Source organism: Scophthalmus maximus, chromosome 13, assembly GCF_022379125.1.
Source record: "Scophthalmus maximus strain ysfricsl-2021 chromosome 13, ASM2237912v1, whole genome shotgun sequence".
In the NCBI taxonomy this organism is placed as follows: Eukaryota; Metazoa; Chordata; class Actinopteri; order Pleuronectiformes; family Scophthalmidae; genus Scophthalmus; species Scophthalmus maximus.
The window spans coordinates 5,783,230-5,807,500 of NC_061527.1; the positions used below are offsets into that span (position 1 = coordinate 5,783,230).

General features: G+C 45.5%; 1 protein-coding gene across 4 annotated transcripts in view; it reads left to right on the forward strand.

The window, feature by feature from the left end:
* Nucleotides 1-24,271, forward strand: part of lrp8 (low density lipoprotein receptor-related protein 8, apolipoprotein e receptor) — a 150,385-nt gene that overhangs the window by 77,759 nt on the left and 48,355 nt on the right. For all 4 annotated transcript variants that reach the window (XM_035648150.2, XM_035648151.2, XM_047336906.1 and 1 more), the window contains exon 4: nt 11,424-11,552. In XM_035648150.2, coding sequence (XP_035504043.2) covers nt 11,424-11,552 — 129 coding nt within the window. The remainder of the gene's footprint in view (nt 1-11,423; nt 11,553-24,271) is intronic.

The following is a 24,271-nucleotide window of genomic DNA, read 5'->3' on the forward strand; positions in this document are numbered from 1 at the left end:
CTGTTTGAGTCGTGACCAGGGTAAAGAAGGAGATTTGCTTGCCAGAAGGTGATCGATGGACACCGGCCTCTGCCCCGGTTTGCGCGAAACCCCTTTGTGTGTGGCTCCCCCATCGGCATTCCAGTCTGCCCTTTTGTTTTCGTCCAACCGTTCGTACTGGAACGCAGCGTATTGTGTCCGTTTGGGTGCGTTTGTTCGGAGGAGGTCATTCGAGGAAAGTGGAAAGAAGATCGGGCAAATATTGGCTCAAGCGCGAGTGTTCCGGCGACCGAACTCGGAGACGGAAAATACGGAAAGTGGAAAATTTGCGCCACGTCCGGTGTCAACGCAGCATCGGACCTTCAGTTTCACACTTACAGAGTTTTCTCTGCTGTTATCCTATCGGCCTTACAACTCACTATTGGTCGACCCCTGTCACACCTTAATAAGAACTGATGTGTTTATCCTTTTTCGCCCATCATCTAATAAGACCTTCTTTGTTTTTGCACCAACTTACCGAACTCTGTACAGTATTAAAAGCTGCCCTGGTTTTTAAACTTATCTCATTCCACGTACCCGATGAAGCTCCTTCATCCGAAGCGGAGCCTCTCATCCCAGCGTGACTCCTTCTCCCACTTTTACTAGATGTGATTAATGAAGCTCATATCATGTCGCTATTGACTTTATTCAGTTTTTCTTTTCCGCGGGATAATAACAGCGCCACGCTGAGCAGAAAGAACAGTGAGACTGCTGCTATACGTCCCCCGCTGCTGCTCGAGTCAGACCTCTATCGGAGATTCTTAATCATTTCGCCTCCTAAATATTTATACAAGCGAGCGCTATGGTGCTTTTCAACCACGACCGCATGGATGGTTCATGAGGCCGTAACTGTCCCACCGCCGGCACCGACTGATGCTCTCCTCTGAGAGGAGAAAGCCACAGCGATGACAGCCGCCCTTTGATGAGGAAAATGAAGAGGAAACTTGACCTTTTGACCTCCGTCGCTCTCCGTCCCTGCTGTCCCTCCCACCTGCTCCTGTGCACCGCCGTGGGTTTGACCGTGTGTCTCTTGTGTTTGGAGAGACACACACGGTCAGGTCGGAAACACATTATAGCGCGGAGGCAGTACTGTAGGTTGTGCTAGTTCATTATTTTGGAATATGAGCGGAAAGGATCCAGTCAGTGGTGTTGTCAGACCGCTTCAATTTCATGCTTGAGGCGGCGGCGGCGGCGGCGGCGGCGGCGGCGGCAGCAGACGTAATTTCCCAGGTGGCCTCTCTCCCTCTCTCTCTGTCTTCACCTGTCTCCCTCTCCTTTGCTCTTTTAGTCTCGTAGAAGTCCAGTGACCCGGCCGCCAGAAGACACAGAAGTAACTGCACACACACGCACACATTCACACAGGTGTGTGCGTGTGCGTGTGTACGTGCTACTGTAAGTGTAGCGTTGTGAGGTCACTTTGATTTTCACCTTCAGAGTTCCAGTACTCTAATTTGTCTTTAGTCTCCAGCCACATGTTCTTTTTACGGAAAGCGACACACACACACACACACACACACACACACACACACACACACACACACACGCACACACACTCACTCAGTACATTCAAGTGTACAGTGTATGATCACACCTACACATACGGACCTCTGTTAATTTGAATCATCCCCTTTCCGGTGGTGAGTTTCAAGCAGCGTCAATTTGATCTATTTACCACTAAATTCCAACTTCTAGACTTTCCATGCAAGACCACGCTCTTTACAATATTATTCACAGAGGCTCTGCATTCTGCCGCGACCCGGCACTCGGGGATGGTGTCGAGTAAAAAGAAACTCCCTTTTAACAATAAAAACCCACCAGCAGGAGCGGGCTCCATGTGGGAGACCATCTGCCCCGACCAGTTGGGTTGCGCAGTATGTGCGTGTGAACATTTTTCTCCTTTGGTTAAGGATGAGCTTCCATTAATATCATAGTCACTTAAGAAAACAACCAATACTGACAATATGGGGTATGATAATGTATATGTCCGATGACGAACGTGTCCACCACCACAGTTCTTAGTAGTTGTCTCTAGGTACGTGGTCTCAAAACGAGGACATTATCACGTGTGTGTGTGTGTGTGTGTGTGTGTGTGTGTGTGTGTGTGTGTGTGTGTGTGTGTGTGTGTGTGTGTGTGTGTGTGTGTGTGTGTGTGTGTGTGTGTGTGTGTGTGTGTGTGTGTGTGTGTGTGTGTGTGTGTGTGTGTGTGTGTGTGTGTGTGTGTGCGTGCGTGCGTGCGTGCGTGCGTGCGTGCGTGCGTGCGTGCGTGCGTGCGTGCGTGCGTGCGCGTGTGAAACCTGGCTCACATATAATTGCAATACAATTCTGGCAGTTTCTTTAATGTCATCTTAAAAGTTACTGGGGGGAAAAAAAAAAACAACAAACACTAAAGGGTCATCTCCCCTTCTCTCTGTGTCGTCCTCCCTCCCACCCTCTTCTCATACTGTAAGCTCATCATCTCGGGTCCCGCGGGCGCATTCCTCTGCTTAGCTGGCTGTGTGGTTTGGCACCTCATTGACCACAAATGCCTTTTACCTTGATTCATATCGGCAATGAGTTAAAGTGTATTGATCCCTTAAGGAGGACGCAGAATAGCACACAACCACCGGCGAAACATAAGACGGAAGAAAATACCCCAGACAGTAAAATTCACGGGCGTTTGAGCTGCCATATGGACGTCGTTCTGCAATGGCGACACTCGCAAAAGCTCAACTTAAGAAGCCCATTGAGAGATACGCTATCCATGAGAAAACTTTAAAAAAAAAACAATTATTTATCAAAACCTCTAAGTGGCAATTAGAGATAACGAATTCCCATAAGCCACACAGAGGAGATTGTATCGTTTTAGCGGTAGAGTACATTGAACGAGCCGGTTCCCGGTACGTCGGGTATAGAGCTTTTAACTATAAAATGTATTATTGGGTATTGAAGGTAACCAAGTTGATCAAAACCTCCATGTTTGCAGATCCGTTTCATATACCGAATCTGAATTTCCCGTGTCCGAGGCCGCGCGAGGCTGTTTACACCGACCCTGCGTCCTTGTCTGCACTGTGCAGCACATGGCGATCGAGCGGAGTAAACCGCCTACGCAGCAAGTGCCACCGCGTGATTGTTTTATTTTTCCTTCCGTCAATTCCATTCTGCTGTTCAATTAGTGACCAGAGCTTTTGGATGGTTCCAATCGACTGGCGGTCAATACGCTTTTGCTCTCAGACGGTGTTTCTCGCGGCACCGCCCGACGGGATCGCTTTTTCGGTGGCGCTTGTAAAATAGCCACGCATGACTACGATCACGTTTCCATTTAATTTCAAATCTTCCTCCTTTATTTCGCATTCACTATGAGCCAAATTACGGTTCTTTTTCTCTTTTTTTTATTACAGATGTATTTTTTCTTGCGGAAGCAAACAGGATAGATTTTCCGTTATGAGGTCACGAGGAGACAGATCCACGGCTCCAAGCTAAGGCCGAATAGAGGCAGTGAAAAAGAGGCAGCAGATGGTTCATAAGAACAGACCCAGGCAGAGGTCCAACAAAGTAAGCCTTTGCTATTAAAGAAATTGAACTTCTCGTGGCAGGAAAAAACCCCCCAAAAAAAACAGCTTTATTCAAACGCAGGTTTTGAATAAAGGGCCAGCTCAGAGTTCGGCCCCGCCTCCGTCCTCCGTCCTCCGTCCCCCTCCTCCGTCCTCCGTCCTCCGTCCACCTCCTCCCTCCTCCGTCCTCCGTCCCCCTCCTCCGTCCCCCTCCTCCGTCCTCCGTCCTCCGTCCCCCTCCTCCGTCCCCCTCCTCCCTACAGTCTGCCTCCCTCTTCTGCAGTCTCTCATTAGTTGAGATGACCACTTGCCACTGGTGTTTTTTTTTTTTTCCAAAGCCCAATGTGTACGTCTACTAAACAACCATAGAGAGGGACCTGTTTGAAGAAAGTGGCAATTTCCTATCGGAGCGCTGGTGTCGCGCCATATCCCCCCCCCCCCCCCACGGCACTGACAGACCCTGAGTCTAGACTGTGCTAATGGTTCCACATTTAACAAGCTCCTTCTCTCTCTCTCTCTCTCTCTCTCCCTCGCACAGCCTAGAGCTACAGAAATATATATAGACACATAAAGCGATGGTTTGCTCCAATGCAGCAGATTTTTTTTCTCACATTCCCCAGATTTTTGCCTCAAAACAATCATGTCCCCAAGCTCAGCGGGGTCATTGCTTCCAGCTCATGGCTTGGTTACTGCTCTGACGTGCATCGTCAGCTGTGAGACCTTGACATCGACAGGTGGGTGCCTTCACAAAATCATGTCCAGTCGGCTGAATTTAACCACGGGTCGGCTTCAGTCAAGGTGTGGAAACATCTGGAAGATGTTTCGATGGAGAGTCATTGCAGGCATCGGAGCTGAATTTGAAGTGTGATGGCAAATCAGCTGAAAAAATAAAAAAGCTTTTTTTTTTAAAGTTCATTTTTTGGGTTTGCTTTGTCATTCAAAAGTATTATTATTATAGTGTTAAATCATAATTCTTATATTATTGCTAAGGCTGCAACATAGACACATCCTATCCATTTTGGAAAAGGGGTAAGGGATGTAAATATATATCCAAACGAACTGTAAACACTTGTATGTTTGTGTACACATGTACATATGCTCTCTCTGATCATTGTCATCTCTCCGTTCTCTCGACTTTGATCTCTCTCTCCCCGACACACTCTTCCCTACATCGGGGCCACAATAATTGAAGATCAGCGTTCCAGTGAAAACCACTAATCAACACTAACCTTCATTTAAAATGTAATCTGATATTAACCGCACTCGCCCTTTCCGTAAATTGGATTTCACATCTGAAGGACAAGGGGGGGGGGGGGGTGGAGTCGGCGATTCGGGCAACTTCCATGTAGCAGTGTCCGACTTAAGAGTCAAAAAGTTCACAAAGAGTGTGGAGAGAACGGGGGGAAAAGAAGGGACACTGTTGTAATATCTCCTTTCTCCTGAGGCCTCTGCAATTATTTAAAGTCTTATCGTCATTGTGAAATACTGCAAATATTAAAGCAGTGACCGCCTCTCCCCGCCTCTCCGGTGTTTGGAAACGCTCCTCTCATCCCGTAGCGTTCCTCATTTTCAATGGCCATGAAAAATCATGCTCCAGTTCTCAATGTGAGGTTATGCAAAGTGCACACACTCATGCATCCACATATATATTATTTACCCCTGCGTACTAATGACCAATCGTGCACACACACACTCAGTCATGCGTACATGAAGTTATAGCACACACACACACACACACACACAAACACACACACACACATAAACACATACATCCCATCTCCAAAATTACTCATGTGAATTCATCGTGCCCATGAAGCGAGCGTATGCATTGTTTTTTCTGCGCGTTGCGAGTCTGCATCGCCTCGTAGACTGATTCGACACCACAAATAAAAAGGAATTGTCATTTGGGCTGTGAAGTCAGATTTACATGTCATGCGGGTCACGCTTTTTCTGACTCAACCCTCTGGAGTCACCGCATGTCAGATGATGCCTCAGGTTCAGAGAGGACAAATCAAAAGGTATAACTGCTTTAAAATGATTATATTCGTCATCGTAATCTTCCGATTTTTTGATATATTATTTAGTCCATGTCCTTTGAAGCTCTCCTGCACTTATGATGACATCTTCAAATGTATTTTAAACAGAATAGAAAGCCTCTGTTGTTGTTGTACAAGAAAAAACAACGTACGAAAGAGGTTCTGCTTCTGAAAAACAGAAAGACCAAAACCCAGAGGTATTTAGTTTTCAGTGACATACACAGAGAAGCAACACATCCTCTCATTAGAGAAACCTGACCTAGAAAATGTTCAGGATTTTTGATTCATTTTTCCTCATTCTAGTGATCAAAACTAGCTGACTAATCGACAACTGATTTCAACTCTCCCTTTTTTTTTATTAAACATTGTTTCAAATTAAAAACAGCAACTGTTGATGATCAGGTGAAGTGAAACAAACAGAGGGTTTACTGGGATTGAAAATGTCTTCCCCCGTGGAGCCACCACACACGCACACACACACACACACACACACACACACACACACACTTTACCCCGAGAACACACATCCTAATGGGCAAACACGGACACAAAGAAAGCACGACCCTGAACCTACCTCAGCAGGCCTTCGGAAAAATAGGACCACTGTCTGGAACGAGGTTAACAAGCGTCACCATGGCGATATGACCCGCGACAACTGATCAAACCATTAGACTTGCAAAGTCCTTACAAGCCGAATAATTGGCCGATCCATACTTCCCTCGCCCTGTATGAATCATTGATGCATATGAGCGCCCTGCGAGCTTAAGGCTCCCCGTGCGTAATGTCCTCTGTCTATTCCCGTCTTTTTCTTCTCCTTGATATAAAGGTTACAATTGCACCGAATGTACCGCAATTCCTGAAAGAGATCGGCTGTGCCCCTCGCTGCGAACCGTCCACTTATTCGCATGAAAAAAATGTGCAGACTCTCGAATCAAAACACTACTGTTCATTTTGGACTACCTCTCCAAATGTCTCAACTATGTCGAGATGCGATACATCTCTGAATGGATTACGGCGTAACGCTGGGGAGGTTCGTTGCCCGTTAGCGTGCGTTGAGTGTTGACTTTGTAGCAATGTTTCAGGTCTGAATGAGCAAGTTGACAACATGAGAATTCAATATCCGCCGGGCGCGCGTTCGCTCGGCCCTCGGGTCACGGGGAGCCCCAGTTTGATCACATTCCGGCCCAGTGCCTCTGCCTCCGTGTTTGAGTGTGTCTCTTAGTATCATCCTCTAATTGCCTCAGTCCTAGTTTGTCCTCGTATTGATATGCTCCCTCCTATGACCAATATCTGACCCCACTTCCATCTCACTCTCGTTGTCCTTTTGTTATGCTCCCCCTCCTCCTCCATTCCTTCCTTCTTACCCATCGGCCTGCATCCTCTCTATCCTGTTCCCTGTTCCCTTTTATCGCCGTTGGAATCAGGTGAATCCAGGTAACTCAAGAATTTAAGAGTCTGAGACATGTTAATGCTCATCGCCTGGGTTACATTGAATAGCCAGAAACTAAATCAGGAAGACGCGGTACGCGGCTGTGTATTGATTCAAGTGATGCCCTGGCAGTGTTTTCACTACCCAGAGTAGCCAGGCGATAAAAGTTTACCGTTCTCAGGCAGGCACTCACCCATTTACGGTGCCACCTCATGGCTGAGTCTTGAGTTTAATTATCCTATTTCACAGACGATCAGCTGTTACGGAACCCCTGTTAGTTTAGACTTTACTGACGTGCAAGAAATATGTTCAAAGTTCCAATCCTATGTCTTAACTAATGCATTTTGACACACAATGATGATCACAGGTTGATGGTTAAGGAAAAGGAAAATGTGAGGTATTTGACACAGAAAAAGAAAGTGTCTGCGCATCTATGTTTCTATGAAACTAAATTCGCCCCGCGTCCTGCTCTGCTCCGGAGCACACGTGGGCCGCATTGATATTCACAGCACAGCAGAGCAATATTCCGCTGATGTGGTGCGAGGCATGTTTCTCAGGTGTTTGCATAAAAAGGCTTAGTACTTCATCAATCAGCGGTGTGCTGTCTGGAGTGCAGGGGAATTCAGTGTACCCTTTAAGCATTTCAAATCCATGCAGCCATAATTCCTTAGTGGGTGTACAGGGTAAATCAGCTGTGAGCCTCCATCCCTTCCCCATTCATCATGTGCCATATTATCACATACGCTCCTCCCACGTGCCTTTGTTTTTGACATTGTGTCTCACCGTGACGGACAGGGGCTTTGAGATGACTTATATTACCTCCCGGCCCTATACACACACACACACCTCATAATAAATACATTATCTTAGCATTAGCCCGCGTGGCTACGAGCCTTCCGAATCAATTACCCGGGAGGCTAGCTCGGAAGCTATAGGCAGGCGGCCGAAGAGTGGCCGCGGCGTCCGATTCCCCTCCCTCCTTGAGAAGGGGAAATCATGAAGGTAGTTAATCAAAAGTTCATTAGCATACAGGGCCTCGCTCAGTCCACCCCTTATACCCCTGCTCATAATAGACACTTAAGCGTGGCCACGTGAGGCGAATAACAAGTCTGCACCACTTCTGGTTAGTGGCCTTTGAATTACGCGACTGCATCGTCCCGTATGTGCCCGAATGAGTTTTCTGACCCCAGGACCCGGAAAAAAAAACAAAAAAAACGATCCAATGCACTAAGAACAAGAGTGTTCAAGAAAAAAGAAAAAGAAGAAAACACTTAAGAGTTTGATGCTGACAGGAATATTGACACTGATATTTTGAATATTTTGAACTGTGCGGATCTTTCACTAAGGATTCACTCAGTATTTGCATGAACAGCGTGACCTCTACCAACAAACAGGCCAGCTCAGAATACCCACATCATAGTTCTTACACCATATGCAAATTCCTTTTGTGCCAGTTCACGTTCCTGCGTCAAAACAAACAAACAAAAATGTATGTGGGGATTTTCATTTGCAACGTTTGGCCATTTGCATGCCGCAAGATGTTGCAAAAGGAAAATCATTTCCGTGAGGTTCAATCAACCCAGTGCAATCGTAGGGCTATTAGTGTGGTGATAAAAGTTGTAATGATGAGTCCATGGATTTTCTCAAGTCTCCTGACATAGCCAGCCTCCTCCATCGAGAGCCACCGTAGCATCTGTGCTATATGTATGGTGGAGGAACCGGCTTTTATTGCACATTTATTTTCTAAGTAGCTAAATTCTTCCCTATTCATCTGAAGCTGGATTCCATAAAACAATGTAATGCATTTAGTCCGCTGCTGCTTTTCTAATGCGGAGTCGTGGGAAGAAAAGTGCCTCACGTGCTCGCAGGCAGACTACTTACATGCGCCCTGTTTCACACTCATTTGTTATTTTTTATTTTTGGTCCACCAACCACCCACTTTTCCTGCTCGCCACCAAGCAGCTCCTCTGGAGCATGGCTAGCATCATCCGCTGTTATTTGCTCTCGGCCCTTGGCAAGTGGGCAAGCGAGCTGGCTGCTACCAGCCCAGTGTTTGTCTCTGTGAGATTTATAGCCCATGAAACGGTCATTCATGTCTAGAGAGTCATGAATTCAGTTCAATGCTCTGGTTGGTTGATTAATAGCTATAAATTGTTTTGTGTATGTGTCAGTTTTTATATCCATGTAAATACATGGACATGCATGAGTACACATTGTAACAATATCTCAATATTTGAGATACCTCTTATACACCGTTATGGATGAATAGGAATAACTTTAAACTTTAAGTAGACGGCAGCTTTTTTTTTATGTTTTTTTAATTTAACAACAATGGGAAATTGGAGATCTCCATTTCATTCAGTGAAATGAATAAATCATGCAGTTTATTTTGGTATAATCAACGTCGGCGGAGCTATCTGTCTCTCCTTGCTCGTCTGTATTCGGTCGTTTGATTGGCAGCCGATCCGCGACTCCGCCTCCCCGACTCCCAGGCCCCAAATGGCCAGTCGGACAAATTACATCCTTTTGACCCGGCTGTCAATCAGACACTCGGCGGACAGGATCCCCCGGGGGCGTGTTTCTGTGCGCGGGTTTGAAATTAAGAGCGAGACGGTCTCCGACGTAATGGCCCCGTGGATTCCGCTGACCCACACAGGAACATGCACACAGTTATAATCGGGTAGGTGATGTGAAACGTGACACCGGGCGCATTTAAACTGGTGAAAAACAGTACACTCCTAACTTATAAATGACCTTCCACTGGTTTTTTATAATGACATAACTGATGAGAGGAGTCAATGTTTTCACGGCGGTTTATGTTTCTAATCAGCAGAGAGAGAGACGGAGACAGTAGGTGGCTCCGGTTACTAATTTGACTGCATTTTATGAATCAAAGACACAAGTATGCGGACACGGACACACACACGTATTGTACACACAGTCCATTCAGTCCCCTTGGAAGTAATAACAGACTGTGCTGATATGGCGCTTCCTAATTCACTCTCTTGAAGGGGATTTGCAGGAGGCCTTTATTCTTTAAAGGCCAAGGGAAACCTCATTTAGCCTGATATTCAGTAGGACGAAGAGTATTGGGGGGGGGGGGGGGGGAGACTAGGAAATGGTCATCCAAAAGATCAACACCGGCAAAAGAGGGAGACCAGACCTCCACCCTGCCCAGCGCCGTAGGAAAGAAATAGAATGCGAGTAGCCGCTTTATTCAGTAGTGTAGAACCTGAAAAACCTGATCTGCACAGTTGGAGAAAATCAAGGCAAGAGTGACTGCAACATATATAGTGCCGTTGAAATAAGAACAGGAAGAAAAATGAGCGGGAAAAAAAAAAAGAGAATGAGACCGAAATGGTCAAATCCCATTGGTACTGTTGATCTGTGGCTGTAACTCTCTCTCTCTCTCTCTCGCTCTCTCTCGCTCTCTCTCGCGTGTGTGTGTGGGTGATGTGTAGTGGTTTGCAGAATGTTGATGGATTGATCAGTTGTATTTTTCCTCCCTCTATTCCCCGTGGGCTACACATGTAAGAACAATGGCCTTTTCTACTATAATGGGCTTTTACCTAGAGGGACCACTTTCTCACTTACACAGTGTGTGTGTGTGTGTGTGTGTGTGTGTGTGTGTGTGTGTGTGTGTGTGTGTGTGTGTGTGTGTGTGTGTGTGTGTGTGTGTGTGTGTGTGTGTGTGTGTGTGTGTGTGTGTGTGTGTGTGTGTGTGTGTGTGTGTGTGTGTGTGTGTGCGTGAGTTAAATACCTCATGCACTTTTGCTCACATCAAAATCTTATCAAACCTAGTTTGACACGTAGTTAACGATCTTGATTAATTAACGTAAATGTATAAAACAATGCGAAAAAGGAACAGTTCGCTTCATTTGAGCCTTTTACACAATCATCGATTTTAAACTGTTTAACCTTTTATGGGCTTAGTGTTGAATCCAGTAGACTTAACATGTTCCTGGCTACATGAACACACCAAATAGTACTTGTCTTTCTTGTGTGTGTGTGTGTGTGTGTGTGTGTGTGTGTGTGTGTGTGTGTGTGTGTGTGTGTGTGTGTGTGTGTGTGTGTGTGTGTGTGTGTGTGTGTGTGTGTGTGTGTGTGTGTGTGTGTGTGTGTGTGTGTGTGTGTGTGTGTGTGTGTGTGTGCTGTACAGTACTCCTGCCTCTTTGTTCCCCTGTCGCTCTGTGTCTAGTTTAATTGCAGGCCTGTGAGGGGGAATCGATTTGAGCAACAAGATAACTAAGTTATCAAACTGTTTCATTGACTGGCTGTCCCTTCTCTCTCTATCTTTTTGCCTCCTCCCCGTTCTGTTTCCCATTTTACTCCCCCACCCCCCCCCCCCCATGCCTCTTTATCCCTCTCTACTCCTCTGATTTCTTCCCTATATCCCCCCCCCCACAACAGGCCGACAGACCTGTCCGCCAGAGAAGTTTGATTGCGGAGGGGCCTCCAACAAATGCGTTTCGTTGTCATGGCGATGCGACGGAGAGAGGGACTGCGAGAACGGTGCAGACGAGGAGCAGTGCGCTGCAGGTAAGCTTGTATATATATATATATGGGATGGAGGGAGGGGAGGGGGAGTGAATGGAATAACATGATCTGAAAAGGTTACAGATGAATAGTCACACGAGTTGAATAGAAGAACCTCTTGAATGGGAGAATGAAGTCCAGTTGTCGATGGATAACACTGACCTGGATGACTGAGAATCCCCACACACAGTTTTTATATGAACCCCCTCTCCAACTGGGTGTTTGCTGCAGAGGATGAATGAACTGTTTTGCTCTATGAATTAAATAATCACCAGTTAATCCCGTGTTCTCCGAGCAGACTGCTGTTTGTTCACCGCTTGTCCTCCATGTGATTAATACAGAACACAAATAATAACGATCGTCGGTGTTTTCCTACCTCCTCAGCTGAACATGACTGAACTTGTCCTAGGTTTTGTAATGATTAGCTTTCGATTGCTCTTATATTTTTTGTTTTTTTAGAAAGATTCAAATTCAATCTGAGTTAGTATCACACTGAATATATATTTGTACTGTGAAGCAGTTCGTTTCTTGCCTCTACCATTAAAAAAGTGTTCAATAAGACAAGAATAGCGAATGTGTGATAAAATGGAAAACCAAAAGGTGAAAAAACAAGGGGGGAAAACTACTTGGAAAAACAAAAAAAGTTCCATTTGAGAATATTTCTAGAGATGTAGTTTTGAGGCAATGCTTTTTTCAGCAGCAATGTTCCTGGATGTGTTTTGACAGATTTTTCAGACCCCGGGGCGAAGTTAAACCCTAAATTTAGATGTAAAATAATAAATAATTGAAAGCCCAAACTGGCAGAATGTTCCTTTTCACCCCAATATCAGATATGCAGAGCAAGCGTAGAAGTTTTTGTTTTTTTCCATATACATTCTAGTCTGTCACCTAGATTGTTGCGCAACTTTTACTCAACTGCCAAAAAGAGAAATGATTCATCTCTTAATTTATATATATATATATATATATATATATATATATATATATATATATATTTTAATTTTTTTTCTGTGTTTATGTCTAGAGGTGTCAAACATGATCTGTTTTTCCATTCCGACAATCCCTTCTCCTGGTTGTTGCTTAATGAGCTGGAAATGGGGGGGGGGGGGGGGAAAGCAGGTCACTCCGAAGCCTTGGAGAGTTGGAAGAGAAGAGGAATTATTACAGTTATTAATCTAGTTTGTCTCATAGTATGTTTACATAGTTGGGTGTTCAAAGTCCCACACACACACCATGTCAAACGGTGCTACAGTATATATATATATATACTTCTGCTGTCAGACACAGAAACATGACTGTATAAAGAAAAAAAACACATTTCAAATGCAGTACTTTTTTTTTTTTTCATGTAATCAATACCTCTCAACGAGATTACTGTGTTTTAAAGAAGGATCACACAACATGTGTCTGTCTTCTGCAAGGCTGGCTGTCAACGCATTCAGTGTTTGGCCGAGCAAGACATCATCAAAAGGCACATTGACGTAGCCGCTGAGCAGCATTATAGAAAAAGCCACAGGCGTACACACACACACACACACACACATTACTCAAATCAGCCTCGGCACCATCACACTTTTGTATAATTACGTGCGGTACACATGCACTTCTGTCACATTACCCGTTCTACGTCCTCACAGCAGGTGGCAAAGCTGTAAAAATGGCATTGATTCCCATCAGGCGTAAAACATCTGGCCTGCAGCATTATCGATTTCAAACCTGTGACCGACACACACACACACACACACACACACACACACACGCACACTCACACGCACACTCAGCAATTTCTTGACGTGTATAGATTGCATGTCATATATGCCCTTTGCTATCTGACATAGAAAAAAAAAACCACACTTAAAATTCATATATACAGTGAATTTCTGGACAAACATCTACGTGGGCGTCGATTCAGACTTTCACAGTGATTGCATTTTTGCGGACTGGGAGTGACGTCACTCTTAAGGGGAGAGCGGATGGTCTTCACTAGTTTTTATGCGTACGGTATGTGTACAGTGCATCCGATGCGTCTGTTTCCACAATGTTGCCGTCATCCCTCAGGCACTGTGACATCTTGCATATTCTCATGCTGAATGTGACGCACAAAATGCATGTATGCACAGTGCACATGCATGTATAATTTCTTCAGACACACATGCGTGTACGGTTGCCACTGGGTACTGTTAAACTCTGTCAGATGAGATAATAAGTGAAACTGCCATTTTTTTAATTACCTTCAACAGTTGCAGAGGGAATCTCGATGAAATCAGAGTGGCACTCAGTAGACCAGACTCCTTATGAGACCACGTCTAAATCCGCTATATCTGGATCTTTGATTGGATCCGCACCAAATTGCTAATGCGCATTAAATATCAGACCCCTAAATATGTCTGTCAAGATCCAAAATGCCTTTCAATCCCTTTCAATACATCCCGAAAAAAAAATCCACACAAACGCACGCACATGCCGTTCATTTCAAATCAAACCATGAAAGTATCGGAGGACGACGTACAAGAGTTGTATTGTCAGCACACTGGCATCGTCCGTCCGTCCATCCATCCATCATCCGTGGTGAAATCCTAGTGTGCACAGTTTCTTTTCACAGAAATCCGCTCAAGGTGATCGGCATAACAACTGCGGAACATCCTGCCCAACAGTAGACACCTCTTGAAGGGGTTCCAGTTTTGACCGTCAGAGAGTTAACTTATTGCTTCACGTAGTGATGCAAACTCAATTTCTCACAAATTTCAAGAGGACTATCCAACTTTTCTTGACATGTGGTCGACACTTGACACTCTGATAGTGTCTCCGTGCGCCTGCCTTGGCCCGCCACTCGTCTCCGTTCTGTCTGTCAGTTGTTTGCCTGAACACGCAGTGATGACATTAGGGAGTTTGTGGCCAAATGGAAACAACAGTGGCCGTTGATTGAGTAACCGGAGCCACCTACTGTCTCCGTCTCTCTCTCTGCTGATTAGAAACATAAACCGCCGTGAAAACATTGACTCCTCTCATCTTTTCCCCCCTGCACTTCTTTATTCTCTTTTAATTCCCGGGTATTGACTCCTGGAGCAATTAGAGACCACGTGTTCTGACCGTCGCCTTTCATCTGCCTGACCCGCGTGAGCCTCCGACCCTTATTGCCGCGGAAAAATAAAGTGGATAATACAGTTCTGACATATTTCATCGGGCTTTTGATGATAATTGATTTCCTGCCTTGGGCTTTGAGTGTGTGCACGCACGTGTGTGTGTCTGTGTGTGTGTGTGTGTGTGTCTGTGTGCGTGTCTGTGTGGGAGTCCTGCTGTTATAATAACCTGAAGAGAGCAGCTTTTGATCCATCATTTAAATATGAAGGTGGCAGTGATGAATGTTAAGAAGTGCATGGAGGGGGGCCGGTGTTATCTGAGCTCGCACATGAGAGTCCACTTCAGCAGACACGCGCATCGCATCCATTCCCCTTACATCAAAGATCAAGGGAATTTTCAACTGTACACATTGGCATTGATAAACTGACGGAGATGTGCATTTCTACTTACTAAGAAGAAAAGATAACGGTGACTATGTCCAACAAGAAGTAGCCATTCAACCACAACGAACAACTTCCACTACTACTTCCACTTATCATTTTCAGACTTTATTTCTTTTTTACACGGGCCAGTTGTCTTTCATGAATATAGTTGACTGAGTGATGAACCCTCCTGCAGACTGTCGAACCAGATAGCACAAAGTTTGTACTCAGATTTCTTTTGGGAGTGTTTCAATTTCGGACACATTCTGTAAAACGGCATCAAATTATCTGTGAATACTTCTCTCAATTCTCATGCAGTATTTATTTGTTTAATTTTAACCATCATTAATTTGTATTGACACCTCTGCTATATTATGCATATGGTTCTTTTCATTCATTTTCTTCTGTTTTCCCCTTTGAACAAAATGAACTGGCTTTCTTTCTCAAATATATCCATCCAACAATTTTCACACCAAATGAATTGGATGAGCTAAACAAACAATGACAAGTGTCATTCAAAAAATCCCCATCGTTGAGTTCACACCGATGAAGCACAATGCTGAGACGCAGACGAAGGGGAAGAGAGCGATGCAAATCTTTTTTTGCAAATGAGAAACAAACATTCCGTCGCCGCGTGGATACAGAAGAAGACGATAGATCGGGGGCGTATTAATCCAACGTCTTCCTCTCCTCCTCCTCCGCTCTGCGTATTTATTAAAAACAGAGGAGGGCATGAAGATGAGTCAGACCGGCGCTCCGTTTGCACAGCGTAAAAACCTAATCAGGCCGACGCAGTTACATTTATTATTTTGTTAAATTGGTTCTCGGTGTTACACAGACAGAGAGAGAGAGAGAGAGATATAAAAACAAATTGAGTATTGTACGTGCAGATCGCCGAGCGCAGGCTTTGTAACAGAGCGGCCTGATGGCGGTTGATAGTGGAAAAAAAAACTGTGTGAATAGCTGCTGCCAGACTGGCTGTTGTTGCCGCGACGCTCAGCGCCGTTCAGGGTTCATCAGCGATGGGCCGACACAGTCGCCAGTGTCTTTTGTAGGATAGAAGAAATAGTGAGCAACACAAAGAGATATGCAGGTTTTATTTCATCAGTTTTGAGTTTGGCATCTCGATGAATGTTTCATAAAGAATATAAAGGCGTGTCGAGAGTTTGTATATGTAATACTGGGCCTGTCACGTTTTGCGGGAAGCAGGACCCAAATGCAGAGGTGGCGAAAAAAAATGATATTTCATGATAAAAGAGAACAGTCTTACAACGTCTCAAATAAACAAAAACTGAATTCAACTAAAGGTGTCCACGAGAGGGGGAACAGAAGCAATGTTCTGGGAGCACTGGGGGGGAAAAAATCACAGGAACCGACTCCACGGGAAACGACTGGGGGAAAACAACAGGAACAATACCATACAACACAGGGACCAAGAAACCAATACACAAGGAAAAAGCACAACAAGGGAACAACCAAATCAAAATCCACTGTCCATGAATAACACTTCCAATAAGACTTCCAAGAGTCAACAAATAAGTCATGGGGCAGACCCATGACCGTGCCACCCCTTCGAGAATATACTTCCTATTTGGGAAAATGCCGTCCTCCCCCTCTCCTCCTCTGCCCATGTATCTCTCTCTCGGGGGCAGCTACGATTGGAGAACAGCAAACGTTAATTAGGGAGGCTAATTGAGCATATCCGAATGTTGAATAAAACATGGATCCGGGAAGAGAGGTTCTTCATCACGTTTTGGAGGAGGCCTCTGAAGAAAGTTTACGAGCCCTTAATTTATGCTAATATGAGATCGTGTTTCATTCAGGCACACGTCCAAAACTAGATGTGTGTGTGTGTGCGCGTGCTTCTGGGTGTGTGCGTGCGTGTGTGTGTGTGTAGGTCAAACATCATTTTGCATGTTTGGGTAGAGGGGGGTTGTTCTCATAAAGGATGGCCTCCCATTTTCTCCGCTCGGTGCAAAATTTTCCTGAGCGACGATTTAACAACAAAACCATTGCAAAATTGTATTTTACCTGCTCACCAATCGAAGCTTGTAATTTCAACAAATCGGGCTGTGCAAATTAATACAGTGCATGTAAATTAACAACAGGCGGATTAAGTGATCCCCCCCCCCTTTACCCCTCGATGCATCACAAATGCCTGTTTATAGAAACAGAAATGTGTGTCAGGGATGGAATAAGAATTCAATTGAGTACATGGAATTTTCTAAATGCAAGGGAACAAATCTCCAAAAGACATTCATGGGTGTTTGGGGTTTGTGTCAGAACCTGGCAGATGAAGGAAGAGGGGGAAAAAAAATGTCAACATGAAATGCTTTTGGGCTCCTTTTCTCGCTCCGTCTTTGTTTTATACGACTCTGGATCCAGTCGGTTGTGTTTCTCCCTCTCTCCGCAATGTCAGCGCTCGCCCCACCGACGCTTTCAGCACCTTGTGGGTGAGGACAGAAAAAGGGGGGGGGGACGGGGACGCAAACAAACAGACAGACAGACAGACAGACAGACAGACAATAGTCAGAGAGGCTCCTGCAGGCCCCCCGGGGACCTGTTGCTCTTTTCGCATCAGCCTGCGCCGTTGTGTTACATCACAGCAAGCTGCTGCTGGATCGATGCCCATGTTAGCTGGTGTTTTATGACGGGGCAGAGAAGGGACGGAGGAGTGGGAGGCCGTGTGTGTGTGTGTGTGTGTGTGTGTGTGTGTGTGTGTGTGTGTGTGTGTGTGTGTGTGTGTGTGTGTGTGTGTGTGTGTGTGTGTGTGTGTGTGTGTGCGTGTGCGCGCTCTGGTGGCGGAGGGATGAAGCAGAGGAAGGGGGGGGGGGTGAACACTAGAACACAGTGGCGTGTCTAAAGTGTTTGTACGTGATGATGCAAGTTTGGCCGGGGAGCTCAAGTGCACGCCACATCAAGGAAACACACCGAGTGAACACGGTGTGAGACAAAGTGTCCACACACACACACACACGCGCACACACACACACACGCACACTTGCGAGAGTCAACTTCTTTAGTCCAGCTCTCGCTGTAGGCTACGACGGATGAGACCTATTCCATTATTTGATAAAGGATCACAGAGGACGAATGAGTGTCCGTCCGCATAAAAAAAAAAAAAGAAATACAGTAGGCAGTGTGGTGAGTGCATGTGTGTGAGTGTGTGGATATTTGTGTGTATATGATGAATGTGTGCATGGTCATACGGAGTGTGCGCTTGCATTGTTGCGCTGGTGTCTCTCCCTCGTTCATCTCGCTTCGCCCACGTTTTCCCACCAGAAGAGGTGACGGCGCGCAGACGCGGAATAGTAGCCCCTTGTCTCAGAGTTCCTTTCCCATTACTCTCCCCTTCATTTATAATCCGCCGACTGCTCCCACTGGGTGCGTGGGTGTAATGCAATGGAGTGCCGGCGCGCACAAACAGGCTCGCTGTGCACCCAGAGGCAAGTGCCGCCGACTGACTTCGCACTCGAGCGCGGGGCCGTTTCCTTCGACGGCTTCTAAGAGCATCGCTCGTTCCATCAGTCGCCCCCGACCTCGTGTCCCCCCCCCCCCCCCCCCCCCCCCCGCAGAGTACGCACCACTCGCATACGTCCACTATGACGCGGAGATCACAGCGAGGGAAGGGGAAGGGTCCGTCGCTGCCTCCCTGGACAGGGACCTAAAGACCACGCAAGCAGGCAATGCATCTTTTACACGGAATCCGTCTTTAATGTCTCTGAAGAGCCGCGACAGATCAGAATGCATTCCACTTTCCTCTCATAGTGTCGGGATATTTTTAAAAAAAACAACTGAAAGGTTCTTTGTTTAACTAGTGAAGATGCTGTGAATATTTGGTTTGGCTCATTTTTTTATTGACAGGTTGCAATGATTTACCTGGGGAAAAAAAGCAATTCAAAGCTCGTAAACCTTGAACCGTGACGCCTGATCTGAGAAACCCCGGTTTCTATCCAGCTGTGGCTTGTCCGTGTTTTGGTTCCAGTTGCAACTTCCGACTCGGAGGTCGGTAATTCCGGTATAACGGAACGCACCAAAAGTGTTTTTTTCGGCAGATGTAAGGCTTTGTATGCTCAGGCCATGTGTGTTTTAAGGGTGCATGTGTACTCATCTCAATCTTCTTTACATTTCTATCCACACCCTTTTTCTTTAGCGAGAAAGAGTTGCAATTAATCTGTCACGTTGAGACACTTGCAACTCGTAGATGAGCTAATTTTTTTCCTTTCAAGAAAGACCAATATAATGTTTCAACACACTGTAATATGGCAAAGGGAACGTTTAGCCGTGGTGAGGAGCGATTGTGCACATGAAAAAGACCGCGCCTGTCACGATGAGTCCGTCTCAAATGTTAATTGTGTCGTTATCATGCAGCACCCATGGTAAAACGCGGGATTGTGTATTTATCGCGGAGATGTAATCATCACACTTAATCTCAATGACCGATTTTTAATGTATTCATAGATTTACCACTAGACAATTATCCGAGGGGGAATGCAATTATTTTCTAGACAGGCACACAAGTGTGTGTGTGTGTGTGTGTGTGTGTGTGTGTGTGTGTGTGTGTGTGTGCGATAAGATTCAGCACTGTGTGTTCGGTGTGTATGCAGTGAGGGCCATGTCACATTTTACATGTAATGGCTTAAATCTTATGAAATATGAATTGATGAAATGTGAAGGCATCCACAGTGCACGTTATGTCAATACACACACCCACGTGCACATAGAGGCGCACAAGGACATCCATCACACCTCACCTGCACACACACACACACACACACACACACACACACACACACAGAAACATTCAATCCCCTATGATTGCAGTTAATATTAACTGCTGTCAGATGGCACCATGATTGAGCTATTGAAATATCCTGTTCTACCCAGTGCACCATCCTTCTTGGTGGGGTTGTATTTTCAGTGTACGTGTAAAGTCCCATCTCATCATGAGGTTGGTTTTGAGAAAGTATTTCCCTGGCGTACACCAATCCAGTTGCATAAAGTTTGTATCTAAAATATTTTCCCTTCATCTAAGCTGCCATTTCACTTGGATTTTTTTAATTTACTGATGCAGATATTTTTCAATTAAAGATCAATTTGTGCCCATTTTTTATATATTTAGACTTTGATATGTAAAATATCATGTAGAGAGAAATGATGAAAATGAGACACTGGGTTTTTTCTCTTAACAAATTTCATCACAGATTATTCAATCAAAATTTCACTCCCTCAAGAATTTTTGTGCATTGCCGGCTAAAGTGCAATTTTATTGAAAACCAAGTTACACTCAACAACATTTGAGAGACAAACGGATGAAAGTGAGCGGTCTGCTGCATCAGCGGGCGTTGGTTTGAATCCCCGAGGACATGGCTTTGTTCCATTAAGAGGAGTTGGAGGGATTTCACTGAGAAAGAAATCCTGCATAATGTGGTTTAAGCGGAGTACAGTGTCCCAGTGTAACACATTTGTGCCTTTAATGAATGCGCAGTGCACGCCGTCGTCAGTGGCACTGTCCTGTATTGTGCTTCCTTGTTTGGTTTTTCCCACCAAAAGAGATGACTGACATGTTCGATTCCCACCAACACTCCAAACGTGTCCCGTCAGCTCTGCGCCTTGTAAACCCCGTTTGGACAGGCTGTTGAAAAGTGGAGGGGGGAAAAAAGAAAATTCCGAAGCTGCCTTCTGTTTGTCAGTCGGTGATGAATCTATTTTGAATTCAATCTCCTCTCACTGTCTATCCGTCTATTCCGATAGGAGGAGAGGATCACTTTTATGTTAGAGCAACTCAAAGAGCGGAGTGGCTCGGGGCCCGTCTGTCTGCTGGTGTGTGTGTGTGTGTGTGTTTGTGTGTGTGTGTGTGTGTGTGTGTGTGTGTGTGTGTGTGTGTGTGTGTGCGTGTGCGTGCGTGTGTGTGTAGCGTCAATGCTTCAAATGTCTGATGTAGCCAAAGCACTGATGAACACTTTGTGAGAGCCCAGGAGAGGGACTGCATGTCAACTTGTCTGTGTCACACACACACGCGCGCGCACACACACACACACACACACATCCCGAATGTAATGCATCAAAAGCATAATCTAAAACTGCCTCTCCTCCCTCTTGTCCTCGCCCACTTCCTCCCAACCCACTCCTCAGTGTTACGACTCCGACTAAGTGGCAGGTTAACATTCCCACACCTGTGAAACACAACGTTTCAGTTGCAGACTCTGCAGACGCTCTGCTTCCTTTGACAGTTTGCTGCTTTAACGGTGGCAAGGGGTAATGGTGCTTGTTATATAGCAAATGCCACATTTGGAAACTGCCAGAGTGCAAGAAAATGATGTGAAAGCTGTGACTTTATTAAATCAGTTTTTTTTTTTTTCCCCCGGTGATATTTTCATGCAGTCAAAAGAAAAAAAGAAATGGCACCCTGTAATTTTGTTTCATGTCGGGCCTAAAAAAGGGATGTTTGACTTTACCGTGAAGACTTCATTTCCTCTTGAGCACTGCGGACGCCTAATGGGGTGGAGTTGGTCAGCTGGACGGAGAGTTGGCTGATGCCGCTTTGCACCATTGGTTTCAATTTTGTCAGTTGTCACATGTGCATGAAGAGGATTATCTTCCACTGACCAAAATGACACAAAATGACTATAATTTGGACAGATATGGTGAGTATTTAATGCATCGCTGGCGCTGCTGCAGGCCCTCTTCTATTTGCTATAACAGTACAGGAGGATTTACTTGTTGTTGTTGAAAATGGCATTTAGTTCGTTCGGATTAAAAATAGCATTTTTCTTTCTTGGATCGTGACATTTTGCCTTTGTTTTGGTATTTTAGGGGGCGGGGGGGGGATCCTGTTGTCTTAGGTTAGCTATTCGCTCGAGAATGCGGTGGGTAAGGCGACAGGTCACGCAACAACACCGGTCTTAAGTCACCTCTGAACCAGCAGAGCTACTGGAATCTTCTCCGTCGGGTGCCCAGTCCATGCGCCATGTGTCTTTGCAGGAGCACTGGGAACTCCTGATGAAAATGTGCACTGAAGGGGTGGACATGATTTGGGCTGGAAATAATGAATAAGTGAACAGTAACGTTTCCTCTTCTTCTTTACATTTTAACTTCATCAATCCTCAAAAATATACAGTAGATCGTGTATCTGACAGTACAAGGCATGCTTGACTGAACTCAGATTTTAATTTTTCTATTGAAGCTCCTCTCCAGTGAAAGATGAGGCGTACTTATTTTTTTTTTTTTCCATAGAGTAGATGAACATGCTGCGTGTGTAGTGTACGGCCCGGTGAGGCCTAGTCTCCAGCGCAATGCCTGCAGGTGCAGACTTTTGAGTTTGCGTGCAAGTTCGATTTTGCACGTTCCACTTTGCACGTTCCACTTTGCACGTTCCACTTTACCTTGTGAAGGTTGAGGTTTTATTTCCACCCCTGGTTGTTGGGAGCTAATCTGTGATCGTCAGCTTGCTTTTCCGCCAGAGCACTTGGTGAACTGAGGATTGTAGACAAGCCTGCGCACACATGCTACCACATCATGGCCCAGTGGCTGACATGTTAGACCGGCGCCTGATTGGATTCCACGCTCCAGAAACATTAAACCCAGTGACTCATAGACAAAGGTTGAAGGTGTGTGTGTGTGTGTGTGTGTGCGTGTCTATATGTAATATATGTGTATATGTGTTTGGGAGCATATCAAAGAGTGTGCACCACAAAGTGTTTACCGGTTTCAGTATGTCTTGGTAGAGATTACATAGATTTTCCTCCGTGTGTGTGTGTGTGTGCGTGCGTGTGCGTGTGTGTGCACTTGCTCTATAGACTATTGCATGCTGGAAGGGAGTTCAATTGTCCTTCAGATCAAGGTCAATGAGCTGTGGCCTATCTCTCTGCTCCATCTATTAGCTGTCCAGTTGAGGGTCTGGGGATGGATGGATAGAAAGCTCGAGTTAAACACAGTCACCTACGGGTGGACAAGGTTAATGTCCAGATGAAATCATTTACAGATTACTGATTACCTACTTAAAATTGTAATTGGTAGAATAAACCTTTGGATGGATGTTTAATTACTGTAACTGTCAAGGACCTATACCGTCACACAATCTGATCACTTTCAAGTCTCTTTTTTTATTCATTCCATCTTTTTTTCTGCAAAATCCTGCAGAGGGTGGAACTTTGCTATCTACTAGTGCAGTGCCTGTTCAAAACGTGCCTATTCAAGGGCCCCTCATTTCCAAATAGGCGTGTTAGTGGCGTTATCTGACATAACCAAATGCGCAAGCGCCTGAAGCCTGTATTCTCTGGAATGACCAGCAGAGGACGACTCCACAAAAAAAGTCTATGAGAAAAATGACTCCACTCCTCAATTGATTTGTAACATGAGTAAACATTTTCCTGAGGCGTTTATGGCCTGAATCGCTCGCCTCCTCCAATACAACACCATGTTCACGTCTCATTTAAAGTTAATAGAGACGATAAAGCGCCGCATGCGTTGGAGCGGGGATATAGCCTGATTGACAGCTGGTACCGTCCAATCGGTGCATGTTTTACAGGTGTGGGTGGGCACACGCGTCTCCTTCGTCTAGTTCCAAAAAACCAAGATGGCGCCTTTGAAAACGCTAAACTCGAGGCTTCAAAACGGCAGTAAACAAATCAATGGATGATGTCACAGTGGGTTGCCACTTGGCTTATTCATAGATTATTAATATTGAAGGTATCACGTGTCCAAATCGCACCGATCTGGACACTGCCCAACCCATGGTCCTTTAGAAAGTACGCACGCCGAGTGTGAAGCCGATACGATGAGCAGTTCGAACCACACAGAGAGACGGACTGGTCGCTTTATAGTTAAACTGAGCTGAAAGTAGGATTTCTGAGCCATCTGTCACACGTAACAAATGTCAGTAAATGTTGGATAGTGAATGTCATTGTGACATATTGCTAACAGTCACCACATCGGCTGACTCTAATCCCATCTTACCTAACGTGATTCCGGTCACATCTGACCATCTATCCTCCGTATCCGCGGTAAAATCACCTCGCCCGTTGTTCACGCTGATGGATCCTTACGGGTGGGAAAGGACATTTGCTGCTCTCACACCCACCAGGCCGTGTGTCCCTCTGAGCACCTCTATCCTCTCCAATCTCCTCTCTCTCCGTTTTGCTAGAATTGGTTTTGCTCTGTTAGCTGAAAGGGCCTCGTCTCCGCCGCCCCCATCGACCCCCGCGCTCCTCTTGACAT